General features: G+C 49.6%; 1 protein-coding gene across 1 annotated transcript in view; it reads right to left on the bottom strand.

The window, feature by feature from the left end:
* Positions 1 to 16,300, bottom strand: part of Trpm8 (transient receptor potential cation channel subfamily M member 8) — a 79,305-nt gene that overhangs the window by 24,520 nt on the left and 38,485 nt on the right. Inside the window, exons 15-20 of the mRNA XM_028876303.2 lie at positions 13,358 to 13,470; positions 12,574 to 12,790; positions 7,828 to 7,919; positions 6,900 to 7,041; positions 5,569 to 5,740; positions 2,655 to 2,832 (exon numbers count right to left, since the gene is read on the bottom strand). Coding sequence (XP_028732136.2) covers positions 2,655 to 2,832; positions 5,569 to 5,740; positions 6,900 to 7,041; positions 7,828 to 7,919; positions 12,574 to 12,790; positions 13,358 to 13,470 — 914 coding nt within the window. The remainder of the gene's footprint in view (positions 1 to 2,654; positions 2,833 to 5,568; positions 5,741 to 6,899; positions 7,042 to 7,827; positions 7,920 to 12,573; positions 12,791 to 13,357; positions 13,471 to 16,300) is intronic.

Raw genomic sequence — 16,300 nt, 5'->3', positions numbered from 1 at the left:
ATGAACACGCACCTCCATGAACACACACCTCCATGAACACAGGTGCAGCTCTTCGTTACCTGTAACTCTTTAACAGGAAAGTTCCAGCACAGCCCTGATTCCCTGTTTCCCAACCACAGGGCAGATGACAGGTGGTTAGGACGAGGTCCTCCCGCGCAGGCAGCTGCCATGAAAGCTCACAGCACAAAGATTCTGAGACCTCTGACAACTCCGTGCCGTGGCACTGGCTGCTGGTGGCCCTTTTCTAATCACTGTGATTGGACAGGAAGCAAGTTCAGGGAGGGAAGATTCACTCTGACTCATGGTTTGAAGGAACACAGTTCAGTTCATCATGGTGTGAGCAGCTAGTTCCTGGAACTGCCGGGTGGCTTGCTCACATCTCAGAGGACCGAAAAAGAGGGAAGGTGGGAACGAGGGTGAAAGGGAGGGAGAGTAAGAAACTGGTCCCAGAAGCAGAGCTGAGACCTGCCCCCAAGGACTCACTTCTTTTAGCCAGGCCTTACTAAATGTTATGCAGGTTCCCAGAACAGCGCCCCCATCTGGGGACCAAGTGTTCAAACATCGGCGCTTGTGGAGGATAGTTCACATTTAAACCACAGTTTCTGCAGATTTGCTTGGTCAGTTTCCCCTGAGCTGTCTGGTGTTCCGCTGGCATCTGCCCATGCTCACAGCAGTGGACAGGCTGTGTGTAATCTTGGAAACGTTGCAGGTGACAGGCTAGTTTCTGAGACTCGATTATCAAGCGTGGTGCCATTAACTCAGTGCTGGCTCTTTGGCTCTGGATGTCATTTTTAGCATGTGGTTGCTTAGGCAACATTACCTCAACATCTTCTAACCTCTGATTTTCTTTTCACAAGAAATTTGCAACTATATTAGATGCTGTAGAGCTAAGTGTTCCTAATTTATCTGTCTCCTATATCACAATGATTTGGAAGCATTGGCAGATAGCTACTTGGCTATTTCTCACCTTTCAGATGATCCAAAGGCGTGCATTCAAATAGTTATGAAAACAGCTATGCCTCTTAGAAGCTTCTGAAGATTCTACCCCAGGTGTCTTTACACTAAGAGCCGTTGGGAACATTATTCTTGAAACAGATGGATCGACTCAGGTTGTGACCAAGGAACACTTGGTGTCCCTCGAAAACTAGCTAGACTCAGAACTAACATTCAGAAGGAAATCCCACCATAACTGGCCATCAGAACCAGATCAACAATCTGCATGTTATGGATTCATCCTATCATTTATCGACATTCTAAGGCAAACTTTAAATTACAACAGCTATATGGGTTGTGACCAAATCCGTAAGTTGTGAACCAGTTAGGCAGATTATATACCAATCATTGAGGCACAATGGAACCATCAAGGAGGCTCCTCACAGCTAAAGACACTAAGATCATTCTGTTTGATCTAGATGCCACTTCAAGGATCTTCCATGCTTCTGAGAAACTCACCACACCTAAACAATGTGGGGCTCAGACCCAATGAAGCTCCACAAACCCGTGGAAGCAAGCCTGTGTGAACGACTTCATGAGCAACTTGGCAAGTGTTTCCCAGAAGAAGCCAAGACGAAACTGTGCCAGAAGCAATCTCTGATATCTATTCATTCCAAGTTCAGGATGAATGGCACCCCTGGGACCTTTAACTTGGATTATACATCTGAGGTGTTACGGGTTGTTGTGTATGTTATGTATGGTCTTATATAAGTTTGTCTTATTTATTTATTTTTTGGTTTTTCAAGACAGGGTTTCTCTGTGTAGTTTTGAGGCTTTCCTGGAACTCACTCTGTACCCCAGGCTGGCCTCAAACTCACAGAGATCCACCTGCCTCTGCCTTCCGAGTGCCAAATTTAAAGGCATGCCCCACCACCGCCTGGCTTATAGTTTTATTGTTGTTGTTATTGTTGTTGTTATTGTTGTTGTTTTGGTAGTTTGTCTTATTTAAAGCACACACACACACACACACACACACACACACACACAAGGAACCTTGGAAGTGACTTGCACTACAGCCATTTTGCTAACACAGGCAATGTGCCTGGATTTGGAATCACCTAGGAGACACACCTCTTGGGGTGTCTGTGAGAGGTTTAACAGGGGAAGAAGACCCACTCTGGACACAGGCAGCACTAGTCCATGGGTTGGGGTATTTGACTGAATAAAAAAGGGGAAAGAAAAAAAAGGAAGATGAGCAGCAACATTCAGCTCTCTGCTTCCTGAACCCAGACACGATGTGACCACCTGCCTTCCACCTCCATGACTTCCCACCATGATAGATTGTACCCTCAAACCAGGAGCCAAAACAAACCCATCCTTCCTCTCACTGCCTTTGTTGGATGTTTTGCCACAACAATAAGAAAAGCAGTCAATTCAGTTGCTCTCTGGGGAACTATGACTCGATGGTAAGCATAGCCTGGATTTAATGGAGCTGGTCACATTGCTTGTCTGTGGTGTCAAATCACTCAAAGAATGGCCTATAGAGCACCCTGTTTTTTGGAATATGGTCCCTTTAAGGCCCCCAACCACCAAAGACTACCAGGCTCCCAATGGCCTCTCAGCTCCTCAAGGTAGATGTTACCTCTGCTCACACTCTTCCCACCTGCCTGGCATAGGCACAGCCCAGAGGGGAAGTCCGTGAATGTGTGACACAGACATACCCAAACATGGCAACCAGGAGGTTGACCAGCAGGATGTTGGTGGAGAGCATGTAGATGCACACCAGAGGGATGGTGATCCACTCAGGGAAGCGGGGCAGGTTGTTCTCATCCAGCTCCACACACAGAGGCTTGGACTCATTTCCCGAGAAGGTGCAGTGGGAAAAGTCATATGTAGTACCTGTGGGCACAGAACCAAGAGGTCAATGAGACCCCTCTGGAGAAGCAAGGACCATGGCAGACCAGAGGATGTGGCATCAGAATCACCTGATGCCTTGGGTACAATCATCAGAACCCCATGCCCACCAGACAGCTTCCTGAGCAGCCACTGGGAAATCGGGACTTCATGAAGACCAAGATCAAAGGAAGAGGATATCCTAGTTAGCATCAGTTGTCAACTTGACACAGCCTAGAGTCACCTGAGGGAGTCTCATTAGAGGGGTTGCCAAGATCAGTATGGCCATGTCTATGAGAGATTATCTTAATTGATTGACGTGGGAGGGCCCAGCCCACTGTGGGAAGTGCCACCTCTAGGCAGCTGGAAGGAGGGTAGAGGTACAACCTAGGATGTATTAGAAGGCTAGCTAAGCATTTTCCAGCCAGACAGCTAGCAAACAGCACTCCTCTATGGGTCCTGCCTCAAGCTCCTGCCCTGACTTCCCTCGGTGATGAATCATGAGCTGGAAGTGTTGCCTTTGGTCAGCATGTCTTACCACAGCCACAGAAACTAGAACAAGGAGTGTGGCCTTGTTCTGTGCTGCAAGAAGCATCCAACCTCTTCAGTCAGTCTGAAGATTCAACCTGCACAAAGCCCCAAAAGGAAGTAGGCAAGATGCAAGGGGGCCAGAATCTGAACTGGCTCACCCAGAAGCAGCTTCCCACAGAGAAACCATCTCAGAAAGAACAGAAGGGTGAGTGACAGCTGAGTGAGCAAATGGGCAGGGACAGGTGCCCAAGGCAGTGGTGGCATCACACTCCAAGGCCCTGTGGTCATAAGACAGAGGGTTGGGAGAGGAAACGGAGCAGCGTGGCATTGCCGGATCGCTGTGCTTATAACGGAAGCCACGGGCACTGATAGAGAGTTGTGACAGAGAGCAGTTCTTTACCAGAGGACTGCCAAGACTGCAGCACACAGCTGAAAGATCCAGAGGACCCAAGGAGAGCACTGGCGATAAGAACGCTCGACCTGGGGTTGCTGTGGGATTGTGAAAATCAACTAAGCCGGCGAGCACCAGCATCTAAGAGCAGTGTCGGGGAAGGCTTTGGGAGTTAATCTTGATTCCAGAGATTTCAACCCTCAGTTGAAATCGGGCAGTTCCTTCCCATGGGCTGAGGAAGAGAGCTGAGCATCAGCAGTTCTCTCTCTCTCTCTCTCCTTCCTATGGATGTGATGAGATAAGCCCCCCCTCTCTCTCTCCCGCCACCATGCCTTCCCGGCCATAAAGGACTGACTGTGCACCCTTGAACCCTTTTCTTCCTTACCTGGTTTCTGTTGAGTATTTTGTCACAGCAAGTGACAGTAACACAGGTCTGTCAAGGACCTCAGAGGTCTGACATCCTGGATATAGGGGATGTGGCTCAGTGGTGGAACACTTCCCTAGCTAATATAAGGCCCCGTTTGGTCCCCAGCATGGGAGTGGAGTGTCACAAAGAGGCTCTGACGTACACCACTGTGGCCTTGGTGGGAAAAGCCCAGCAGGGCCCTCGGAGGAAGCCCAGGTCTGCAAGGGAGGTGGGGACCTTTTATTTGAACTAGCCGATATGGGTCTGTGTGAGTTCAGAGAAGGCCACAGAGACCGAGTCTCTGGCTCTGAGGAGGGGCACCCAGCCAGAGCCCCTGTTCTCAGCCTTGACAGCAGGGCTGTGTAGGAAGATGCAGCTGTGCCAGGTAGCCCCGGAAAGAACTCAGAGGATGAAATGTGCACACAGCACACATGCCCGCCCTGGCCTGCCCCTAAGTGTTGCTCCTCTGTAGGACCCAACCCACCAGCACAAGGAGCTGTCCTTGAGACCAAGTGCATGACAGCGCCAACTGGAGGGTCCCAAGGACCTTTCCACCCCTGCATGCATGGAAAAGTCCTGTTTCTCAGAGCTGGAAGAGGCTTCAGCTGAGAGGCAGAGTACAGGAGGGGAAATCAGAGGAGCTGAGAAATGCTACCAGCCCTGGCTCAAGGAGGCTGTCAGTCAGCGTAGTTCATGCTGGTAGGATGGAAGACAAGAAGTCAGGGCTACTGTCAGCATCATGAAATCCCTCCTCACAGTCCGCCCAGAACACACAGGTGTGTATGCCCCATACCTGACTTCTACAGCCAGAGTATGGGCACAATAGAGCCACCATGCCACCAGCAGCCTTACCCCACAGCCTGCTGGAGAGTGGGCTAATGATGGAAGAACCTTCAACCGAAGGCGCTAACGTCCATCTTCTACACACTTGTTAGGAATAAACGGGAATCTGGACATTGTGACGTATAGGAAGGTACCGTCGACAACATTCCTGTCTGAGCCAGCAAGGACTGTCCCACCCTACCCGGCTAACTGAGATACGTCATGATTTTTAAAAACTTGAGCCTGTGGCTCAGTTGGTAGAGTACTTGCCTAGCATGCATGAAGCCCTGGGTTCAACCCCCAGCATGACAATAACCACGCATGGTGGCACATGCCTTTAATTTCAGCAAGGGTGGGAGGATCAGGAATTCAAGGTCATCCTTGACTACATAGGAAACTCAAGGCCAGCCTGGGCTAGAGACCTTGTCTCAGAAATACTGACAAAGAAATAAAAAGACGTAAAGATTGAACTGAGAACAAGGTAAGATCTTATTTAGGAGCAAAGAAAGGAGGTGGAAGGGTCAGGGATGGGTCCAGAATGCCAGCACCATCACCGCCAGCCCCACCGCTGCCCACACAGAGCCGGGCTTACCGTCCACGTCACTGGGCACCTGGCCAAACATGGCCAGGTAGGGCTCATAGATGACAGAGCGGAAGATCCACCTCCAACGCTGCTCGTTCTGCCTGAGGATCCCCTGCCTGGCCACGCCGAAGGCCACCATCCACACAGCAAAGAGAAACAGGAAGAAGAACACGTCGATCAGCTGCCGAGGGAGGAGATCAGAACAGTTAGAACTATGTCTGCGGAGGCTGGCTACGAAGCCTGGCCATTCCTAGCCAGTCACGGAGACGGGCAGAGAGAAATTCAAGGACCCAGAGAGTTTAAGTCACCGAGCTGCCTGGCCACTTCTTATTTATCTCATACCGAGGGATTGACTTAACTGTGGGCGTTAAGACCCTGGTGCATGCCAGGCAAGTACTCTACCACTGAGCTGCCTTCTCAACCCTCAGCCACTAATTTAAAAACAGAATATCACCTGTAGGTTTGCAGATGTCTCCGGAATGAAACCCAAACCCTACACTATTGCTTGCTGAGCTTCAAAAGCTCAGACACAGCCGCTTTGTGAGAGAGGGCCCAGCTCAAAAACCAGAGGGCCTCTGCCTGGGGCGAGCTGGCTCCAGCCACACCCGGCAACGCTGGCATTCTTTCAACCCCCAAATTATTTTTGCAGAATTGCTTTTTCGGAAAACAAAGCAGCCCTTATGAGACAACAATAATGTACTTTTTTTTTTTCTGCTGTGTTTTGCACACACAGCTTGACATCATGGTGACTGGGTGCCTGAGAGGTGCTTGGAGTTAAAACCATACATTCAGCCTCAGCATTGGAAAGGGATGTCCACATGAGCTCATCCAGCGACCCATCTGATTTCCAGACAGAACCAGCCCTGGGGAGCAACAACCCAGCCTGCCATGTCCTCGTGATGTGTACGTAGCACAAGCCTGGTGGGGCCTTTCTCCCACACTGGCATTACAGGGTGTGGAATTTAGGACCCCATCATCTGTAGGCATCTGGCTTACCATTTGTCTCTAGAGAAATGCGTTCACCTCCTTGAACTAGAATAAGCCCATCTATTAAAAATGGCATAAAAGGCCCTCCCTGCATATACTCTGAGAGAGCTGTTCAGACTCGAATGGGAGATGCTACCAAGTGTGAACTCTCAGGAAACCCCAGTGACTTGCCGGCACTGTTGGTTCTTTATAGTCCTCTTTCCTAAAATCTCCCCCATGGTAAAAACAGTAAAAGCAAATGAAACAAACAAACAAAAAAACCCACAAGCTATGCCGTGAACAAAATCCTCCCGTCAGCCATGGACTCTGGGCAGAGCAAGAGGAGGACACCTGCTGGTGTTGCTGGCTCCTACCATTCGCTGTAGCATTATAATCTTGGGTCCTAAGTTCCGGCTAACAGTGAAAATGTGGATGAGCCTTAGGATGAATATGATGTAATCCAGACAGAAAATGACTCGCCCGGAGTACAAGGAGCTGGTGTTAGAAGAGTGGAGCCTGTGGAGAGAACAGGAGAATGTGTGGGACATGACATGACATTTCACAGTTCACCATGGTGTGTGTGTGTGTGTGTGTGTGTGTGTGTGTGTGTGTGTGTGTGTGTGTGCATCCTGGTGTGCACAGCAGGTGTCTCACTCTGTTGCTTTCCGTCTCGAGTTCTGAGACAGGGGATCACACTGAACCTGGAGCTCACCGACTCAGCCAATAAGCTCCCACACCTGCCTATCTCGCCCCAGCCTGGGTTTGGGTTACAGATAGGTACTGTCATCCTCAGCTTTGGCACGGGTTCTGTGCATCTGAACACAGTCCTCACACTTGAATGGCAGGCACGCTTCTGACTGAGCCGTCTCCCCGGCTCAGTTTAGCCTTTGGTCATCATTTGAGATTTAGTTGTCTTTTCACACACTCTGGCTGTGAGGTTGGAGGGATAGACCAATACCTGGATGGGTGACTGCGGGGCCAGCATGCTGGCCAAAGTCACATGAGCCTTAAACTGAGTGGGCCAAAATGGATCAACATTGGAAGACACTCAACATGCCCAGTACCTTCTCCGTGGATTCTAATTATGCCCCCCAAAGCCTATTTGAGAAACAAAAAGGGAAATTGTGAAGAACCCAGGATGAGGAGGAAGGAGTAATTTATGTTGTCCAACTTGTGTCTCCAAAGGGCTGGGGCAATGGCCTCTTGTGGCCCACCCATGGACCTGAGATGTCCAAGATTTTTTTTTCTCCATTTTTTTGTGCCCCAATGCCTGAGGGTAAGAAGGTGGAAGAAGCCACTTACCGGAAAACAATACCCGCTATGAAGTAGAAGATCCCCAGTGTGTCCATAACGTTCCATAGGTCGGTAAAATAATTCACTCCACTCATGTACCACTGTGACAAGAAAGGGGCAAAGAATGGGCTGCTTGGACACCAGTCCTGCAGACTTGCAAATGTCCACTCAGCTCCTCTCGGGGCACTTTCGAGACGTCTGTGTCAAGTGAGCCCTACCTACCAGAACCCCATTGTCCCAAGGGCACCGGAAAGACAGCCGCTCTCTTACACATGTGCAGCTGTCAGAGTCGAGAGAAGGGGCTGTGTTCTCCCGTTCTCTCGAAATGAAGCCACAGAGAACGAGAGTGATCTGTGTGGGGAAACATGGTACAGCCGGGTAACCACGGACAGCAGTGTAGACTGTGCACTGCACAGTTACCAACCGTCACCCCACTGCCGGCACCACAGATTGTGTATCTACTGTAAAAATTATAATAGAACGCACACAGTAGGACAACTTGATTAGTAAAACCCTTTTAAAATATGAACAGGGAGGAAAGGTTATTAACTGGACTCCACAAACTAGGTTTGCAGAACTCCAGCCTAGCCCTGCAGTCCTTCCATTTCCTACCTGTTCAGAATCTGGCTACTGGGAGCCCGAGGGCCAGATCCTGGGACAGCTCAGAACAGGGGGCAGTGGAGTCAACAAGGTGTGGTGCTGACTCCCATAAAAGACGGATGTCCGTGACTTCCCATGAACTCACCCACCCAAGTCTATCTGGATCTCGGATATCCTATCTCCTACTTTATCCCAGATCCCAAGGCCGAGACAAGGTGGCTAAGGTGCCCGTCCTGGGAGTGGTGGGCTTCTCAGACCCATCAATATCCTGCACTCTGGAATGTAGAGGGAGGCAGGGCACACAGCGTGAGTGGGCAAAGGAGGAGAGCATCCTTTGCCAGATCACAATGGAATGGTGAACTCCCCCAGGTCTGGGTAGCCTGGGTCAGACCATGTTCCACCATGGCTCCCCACTGGTTCAAAGGTTAGGACCCTGGGGAGAACACAGGAGCATCCATTTATCTGTGCAGTGTTGATCCCCAGGGCACCAGTAGCCATTTGCTACTCCATGCCTGCTAAGATAAGAGGGGTTGGCACAGGCCCTGCCCACCTGTTCTCCTTTTCCTCCCTGCTGGGAGTCTGATACATTCTGATCCTTACTATCCCAGCTCATCCTCACCTCAAGGACTCGCCTGACCTGTATTACAGGAATAATGGACGAACCCTGGGCAACTAGAATACCACTGCAGGGAGAAAAGATTTCGGGTTTTAAATGAAAAGAAGCCTCTTGCCTAAGGGGGAGAGTGCAAGGCTAAGCTGTGTTCATGAAATGTGTTCATTCATCGTCTTCTTTCATCGTGATGGCCCAGGAACTAAAGGAACTTTTGGAGAAGGCAGGGTGGAACTTACCACATTTTAAACCAACATTCACCACATCTGCTTAGCTCTACTAGGAGAGAGTTAGCTCGGTCTGCACTGTTGACTGTCTAGGTTAGAAATCCCCAATTAGCTGTGAGCATCCTTCCCTGGGCAAGGGACATCACCTGTCACCAGAGAGCATTGGGTTTCTGAGCCCCAGGTACAATTTAAAGCAGACAATATCCTGGTTAGGAGTCTCCCCTAACAACGGTGAATCTTGTCTGGTAAAACTGCACAGGCCTGCTGAGCTTTTCCTTGAAGGAAACTAACCCAGTTTAGGAATCTAAAGAGAAGGTTCTGCAGAAGCGAAGGGGAATGGCGCCCTCTGGTGACAGATTCCTGAAGGACAAAACTTCACAGCAGCAGCCTGCAGACTTGCTCATGTTTTATCAGTCATTCCAAGAAAAGGCCACCAGGGTTTCTCTGCTCAAAAGGGAGTGAGGACAGGGTCCCTCTGTCTATCTTCTCATCTCTGGTTTCAGTAGCCATGACCATGGTGACCCTCAGGAGTGACTTATGAGCACCCTGCTTGTACCTTCCTGTATTAACACCACATTCTCAGCTTCAGATACGCACAGCAAATGGAAGTCTAAAGTAGATCACCCTCGCTTGATGCTGTTCTGGGGACCACCAGAGCATGTGTCAGGACCTGGGGAGCTCAGAGGACTCCCTGATGGGGTCAGTACAAGAGAAGACAACGCGATCTCTGTTTCTGCTTCTTTCAGGAGTTTCTTCAGTAGGAAATGCACCCAAAGGAAGGGAAGAAATCAAATCACTACACATCACTTACTGTCTATTTGCAACTCCAGCTAGGTTTTTCCTCTCTCTCCCCTCTCCTTTCCTTCGCTGCCCCCTCCCTCCCCACGCAGTCCTCATGACTTAATCTCCTACTGGCTCTGAGTCCACTGACCCTCTAACCCAGGCAGTTCTTCTCTGAATGCTGAGTGTCCTCTCACTCTGATTATCACACAGAATACTTCAGCCCCACTCTGCTAGTGACTCATCATAAGCCAGAAAGAGGACTGGGGAGTAAAGACCAGCCGCAGAGACAGAGGCTATATGGAAGTGCTGTGGGCTGAGTTATAGCTCCAGACTGAAGTCCTCAGCCCTCTACCTGGGAACGTGACCTTGTTTGGAAATCAGGTCACTGCAGATGGAACTGGACAGGTCAAGATGGAGCTCTGATCCAACATGACTGTTGTCCCCAGGAAGTGGAGAAATTAGGACACACCTGCACATAGGGAGGACACCATATGGACCTGAAGCCAGGGGTCAAAGTGTCACATCCACAGGGCACAGAAGGGCAAAGATGGCCAGAAAACTTCCAGGAGCCAGGGGATAGAATAGAATAGTTTCCTTCCTAGAACTAAATGGGGCCAGCCCAACCTACACCCTCCGCTTGGTCTTTAGCCCGCCAGAACTCTAGGCAGTCCGCTGTTCCTCAAGCCATCGTCTGTGTCTTGGGGCTTTCTTCCTCCACCTCTAGTGACACCCCACCACCTTCCACACCGATTACCTACTACACCCCACCACCTTCCACACCGATTACCTACTAGTCAAGAAGACAGATACATATGGGCACCGATGACAAGACCCCTCCCAGCCCCCACATCCATAATCACTAATCATACCCATGCTGAGAACAGACAAACAAGTCCTCAGAATCGCTCGCACACCAGGAGTCCTGAAGACTGCACATAAAGATCTATTGGAGAGAGTTGTCATGACAACTTAAGCCAACTTCGTGTTCTTAGACTAGTCGGGGCCCTACAAGGGCAAGAGCAGCATTGCTGTCCTTTGAAATCTCTTCCACCACCAGGCCTTTGTAAACTGTAAATAGCTTGTAAGTTGTGTACCTTGCACACACTTGCTAAATGGTGTGTATTTTAAGGTTCGGGTCCAGAAGAGACAACAAAATGACAGCAGAATCTGAAAGGACTTCCTGAGACCAGTTTTCATCATGGGTCAGGACGGTGCCATCTTCACCGTCCACATGAATTTCCTCAACGTCTACTACCTTGTTAAGTACCTGCTCCATAAGGCCTGGGGTAGAGTGTGCATTCAATGGCAGAGCAAGGATCCCCCAAACCTATACAGTCTAAGAAACTGCACACAAGGACCAGAAAGAACCCACAGGGATTATTACAAGACTTGATGTGCTAGGAATTAGGGGGCTTTAGATGGACAGGCGCCCAGGTCTCGTTGCTTGGCAAGTTGTCCCTGGTGATGGTGAAGGTGGGTATGCAGAAGGCTCCCGATGATGGGGGAGCTCAGTCCAAGGTCTCTCAACCTCTTCCTCTGTCCTAGGTTATTTCTGTTGCTCTGATACAAACACTCTAACTGAAAGTAACTCGGGGAAGAAAGGATTTGTTTGACCTCTCCTTCCAGGTCACACTCCATTGCTGAGCGAAACTAGAGCAGGAACACAGGGGAACATCACTTGTTCACAAGCTCATGCCCAGTTGGCTTTTTTATACAGCCCAGGACCACCTGCCTAGGGATGGTGCTGCCCACAGTGGGCTGGGACCTCTCCATCAATTAGCTATCAAGACAATCCCCCACAGACATATTCCCATGCCAATTTTTTCTAGATGACTCCTCAGTTGAGGTTCTCTTCTGATGACTGCAGGCTGTGTCAAGCTGGCAATTAAAGCCAAGGCAGGCATCTTCCTTGGCTGAGCCATGCCTGTCAGTTAACATTAGTTAGGGAACATGGCATGAATTTAATGCTAAGAGATCTCATTGGGGTGCTTAGAATTTGAAAAATCACCTTCAGGTCCATAGACCGGGTAGGAATCTACTTGCGGCATAATGATTGCATTTGTACTTCACAAACAGCTCCAATTGCTCTTGGTGTAGGGAAGCTGCTATCCACTGCCCGCACCTTGGGGAAGTGTCCAGTGTTGTCCCTGTTTCCTCTTTATGGAAACATCCTCTCCTCCAGATTGAAACATTCTCTCTTGCCGTGGCAAGGAGGCTCAGAGGACACGGAAAGTTACAGGACTCACAGGTGCCTCCCCAAGGTTATATGTTGGGGAGGAGACTCTGGTGGAGCAATTTGTCCCCAGATTAGGCTTTGAGTTCCCGAGATGCAGCTTTCACGCGTCTGGGTGGACTTTTTGATGATGTAGCTGCCTTCGAGTCACCCACTCTCTTATCAGTTACCCCGATAAGGTCACCGGTTCCGTAAAATAGACTCATGTGGAGTCATCTCTCTGGTGTGTGGTCAGTGCCTTGTCTGGTGCCAACAGACGTTTATTCACTCTCCCTGGGAAGAGCAACGCAACTCTTGCCTACCTGCCTCACTTCATCACAAAAGAGGACGAAGACCAGGGCATAGAGGATGAGCTCGGGGGTGTGCGGCACCGAGTGGAAGTCCATGAGCAGCACATAGGCAAACAGCAGGAGGAAGGCGATGTAGAAGACCACGTTCCAGGAGAAGACCACGAAGGGCGACGTGAAGAAGGCCACGTAGTACCAGAGCAGCTTCTTATGCTTGTCAATGGGCTTCTTCCTGGAGCAAGCCAGAGGCAGGACAGAGTCACCAGCCACACATACTCACACCCACTGATACACACCAACACAATCACACACACACACACACACACACACACACACTCATACATTCATACACACTGATACAGTCACACACAATCACACATGCACAAACACACATACTTACATACACAGATACACATGTACACTCACGTACTCAAACAGACACACACACACACACACACACACACACACACACACACACACACACACGAATGGCTATGGCGTATTTCCCACCACAGACAAGGAATAGACAGGGCAAAACTAGATCCTAAGGCTGACCCAGCCAAGACACGACCCTTGTTTTTTGTAATCAGAGAATCCAAATTCAGCCTCAGATAGTGAAGACAACCTCAGGCCCACCTGCTTGAGATCCAACCCAGAGAAAGCCAGGAAGACGCCGGACCAAGCATACAGATGCCACCATGGTTGTTCTAAGTTCTAGGCTTACAACCATTTACACAGATGTTCAAACACACACACCACATGGATGCTCACACACATGATTAGATACCCCAGTCCACACCTAAATGATACAAGGCCACAGCCCACCAGGGGGATGACAAATAGACACAGGATGATCTTCCAGTTCTTTGTGTCCCGGGAAATCTCTCCATACCATTGCTTAGAAAGAAAATTCTAGAAGGAAACAGAGACAGAGAACACAGTCCTTGTTGATACAAGTATATGGGGAACAGGACACCGCCATTCTTCCCAGCCCTGCACACTCCCGAAATATTTAACCTCTACATTAATGGCTTTAATTTTTCAGATGTTGTCTGGATTCTAAGGTGTGAAGAAGCAACTTAAAATTCTGTTTGATTTTTAAGTCTGTTTTTCTAAGTTCAACTCAATGAGCTTTAAAAAAGAGAGTGGCGTGACTGAAAATTCACTAAACCTATGAATTTTTAACTACTGTAATTCTTATTTGCGTAAGCTTAAACAAGTATGGGTCTTCAGAGATGCTAAGTTCAAAGGCAGAGCCAATGCAGTCTGTGGAGTCCCCAGGGGAAGCAGACAGATGTTTTCATTCTGAAGCTAAAAGGAAGTCAGGTGAGGAGTGGCTGATAAAGTCAAGATGGAATGCATGGGGACCCTCCCCTTATTCACTGTGCCGGCCCCGAAGGTGGGGGCAGGAAGGGCTTCCATGATGGTGGAAACTGGAAACATCATATTGCCATCAAAAGATAGACAGGGACAGGGGACCTGACCACATCAAAGAAACCACAGTTGTAAAGCAAAGCAAGCAAGCCGGGCGGGACTTGGCATGTAAGAGGGTGGGACTTGGCATGTAAGAGGGCAGGGCCAGGGCCCACTCATTGTCACTAAGAGGGCTGGGACCGGTGAGCTCTGGACACAGCCCTGCACCCGCTCTTCTACTGGGTGGAGGACAAGTGCTTCTCTTGTGTGCCCTGCATGTCCTCTTGGGGCTACTCCACAAATATGTGCTTGACTGAGGAGGGGCAAGATAGACCCCAGAAAGAGCACCCAGCAAGCAGCATATTGGGACACCCTGGGACTTGCAGCAGGCTCTACAGGGGACCCAAAGGCTCCCAAGAGCTCCAAGGGCCACCTTCCTTCCTAACACATCATGTCTGCTTCTTCCTCCCCCAACTGACTGCCTGCTGAACACTTCCAGCTCACCTCCAGAGCAAACCACTTACACTAAAAGCCTTGTCTGGGGTCTGTTTGCCCGCCACCTGGAATAATGCAAATAGGAGGCAATCCACAGAGGATTAAACCCCAGCACTACTACTTCCTAGCAAGCAAGCATGGGAAATATTCCAGAACCTCTCCGAGCCCTGAATCCTCAAAATAAAGTGAATTACATCCTCCTCCGCAAGCAAGGTGCCGATGAAACCCGTAACACGCAGCAGCCCTTCCCTCTCTCCCAGCCTGCCGAGATCTACAACAGTCTAGTGCAACCTGTGGGCACAGTTAAGCTGCTGCCTGACTAACTCCCCTCAGGGTCAGCTTCGCCCACCTCATGATTTCTCCATCACTCACCGTGACGGCAGTGGTAGCGGCCGACACAGCTGATCTTCCCTTTCACACAGAATTCCGTGGCGTCACTATAGCAACTCTCAGACAAGCACAGCCCTGCTGCTTGACTAAGAAAATCCCCCACAGGCTCATGGGCTTGCACACCTCATCCCCATCTGGGGATGCTGTTTGGGGGAGATTCTTGGGTCTGGCTGGTGGAGGGGGCCCCACTGAGGGTGGGCCTTGTAGAGTTACAGCCTAAGCCAGGTCCCACTCGCACTCCTTGCTCTCCAGTCCACCGGGACTGAAATGTCACACCACCGTGGACTCTGCTGCATGGGTTGAAACTATGAGCCAGACAGGTCTTTCCTTGTTTAAGTCATCTCTGCCATTACTTTGTCACAGAAAAATACCTAACATGCACAACTCTGCCCATTTCACAGATAAAAACTGAGGTCCATCATCTCACATCTGCTTTAAAGGACCAAGGCCTAGGTGGGGGACCTAGAGACAGCTCATCATTGTAATTTTGCTTTGTGGAAGCCCAAAGAATTCTTTCTCCTTGCCATGTGTCTCATTTCTGTGGCTGTGATAGAAATCACCTGACAAAAAGTGTTGTGCCCAGATCGTGACCCCCGGAGAGACCACCAAAGACGAGCATGCCAGAATGCAAAAGCAAGGTTTAATTCTGGATATCCAAAAGCAATACAAGCCTAGGCAGGGACTTCGTCCAATACATCCAACTCAGTGGAGGCTGGAGTGTCCACTTACCTGTAAGCTCAGTTTTTTTTTTTTTTTTTGGTTTTCAAGACAGGGTTTCTCTGTGTAGCTTTGCGCCTTTCCTGGGACTCACTTGGTAGTCCAGGCTGGCCTCGAACTCACAGAGATCCGCCTGCCTCTGCCTCCCGAGTGCTGGGATTAAAGGCATGCGCCACCACCGCCCGGCTTAAGCTCAGTTTTTAAAGGGAAAAATCACAAGGTTACATCATTTAGGGGTGCTAGTATGGGTATAATTCTGATTGGCTCACTTCTAGGGGCTTTCTAGAAATCATGGCTTAATTTTACTTCTAAGGGAGCGGTTACCTGCCACCATTTCTCATTGGCTGCCCTCAGGTGGGGGCATTTCTGTGGTCAGTTACCCTGGAAACCAGGGAGAGGACATTCCATAGTCTGGCAGGCATTACCTCGTGACTATCTTGTGACTCCGTACTTTTACACTTCCTTGTTTCTGGAATTTGGACTGACTTGTTTCAGTAACTATTGGCCTATTCCTAGGAGAAATCTTAGGCCTTAGTTTTTGGGTGAAAGCATTTTGGTCTTATTTCTAAGATGGCTCATTTTGGTCTCACAAAAGCACAGTTTTTATCTTAGAGACAGGCTTTATCTTAGCTCACAGTCCAACGTCACAGTCTATCATTTCAGGGACATTAAGGCAGGAGCTTGAGGCACAATGACATCCACAATCAAAAGCAGAGAGAAATGAATG

The sequence above is a fragment of the Peromyscus leucopus genome, chromosome 13 (assembly GCF_004664715.2).
Source record: "Peromyscus leucopus breed LL Stock chromosome 13, UCI_PerLeu_2.1, whole genome shotgun sequence".
In the NCBI taxonomy this organism is placed as follows: domain Eukaryota; kingdom Metazoa; phylum Chordata; class Mammalia; order Rodentia; family Cricetidae; genus Peromyscus; species Peromyscus leucopus.
The sequence above is the reverse complement of the archived record's forward strand: the minus strand, read 5'-3'. Positions and strand labels throughout refer to the sequence as shown.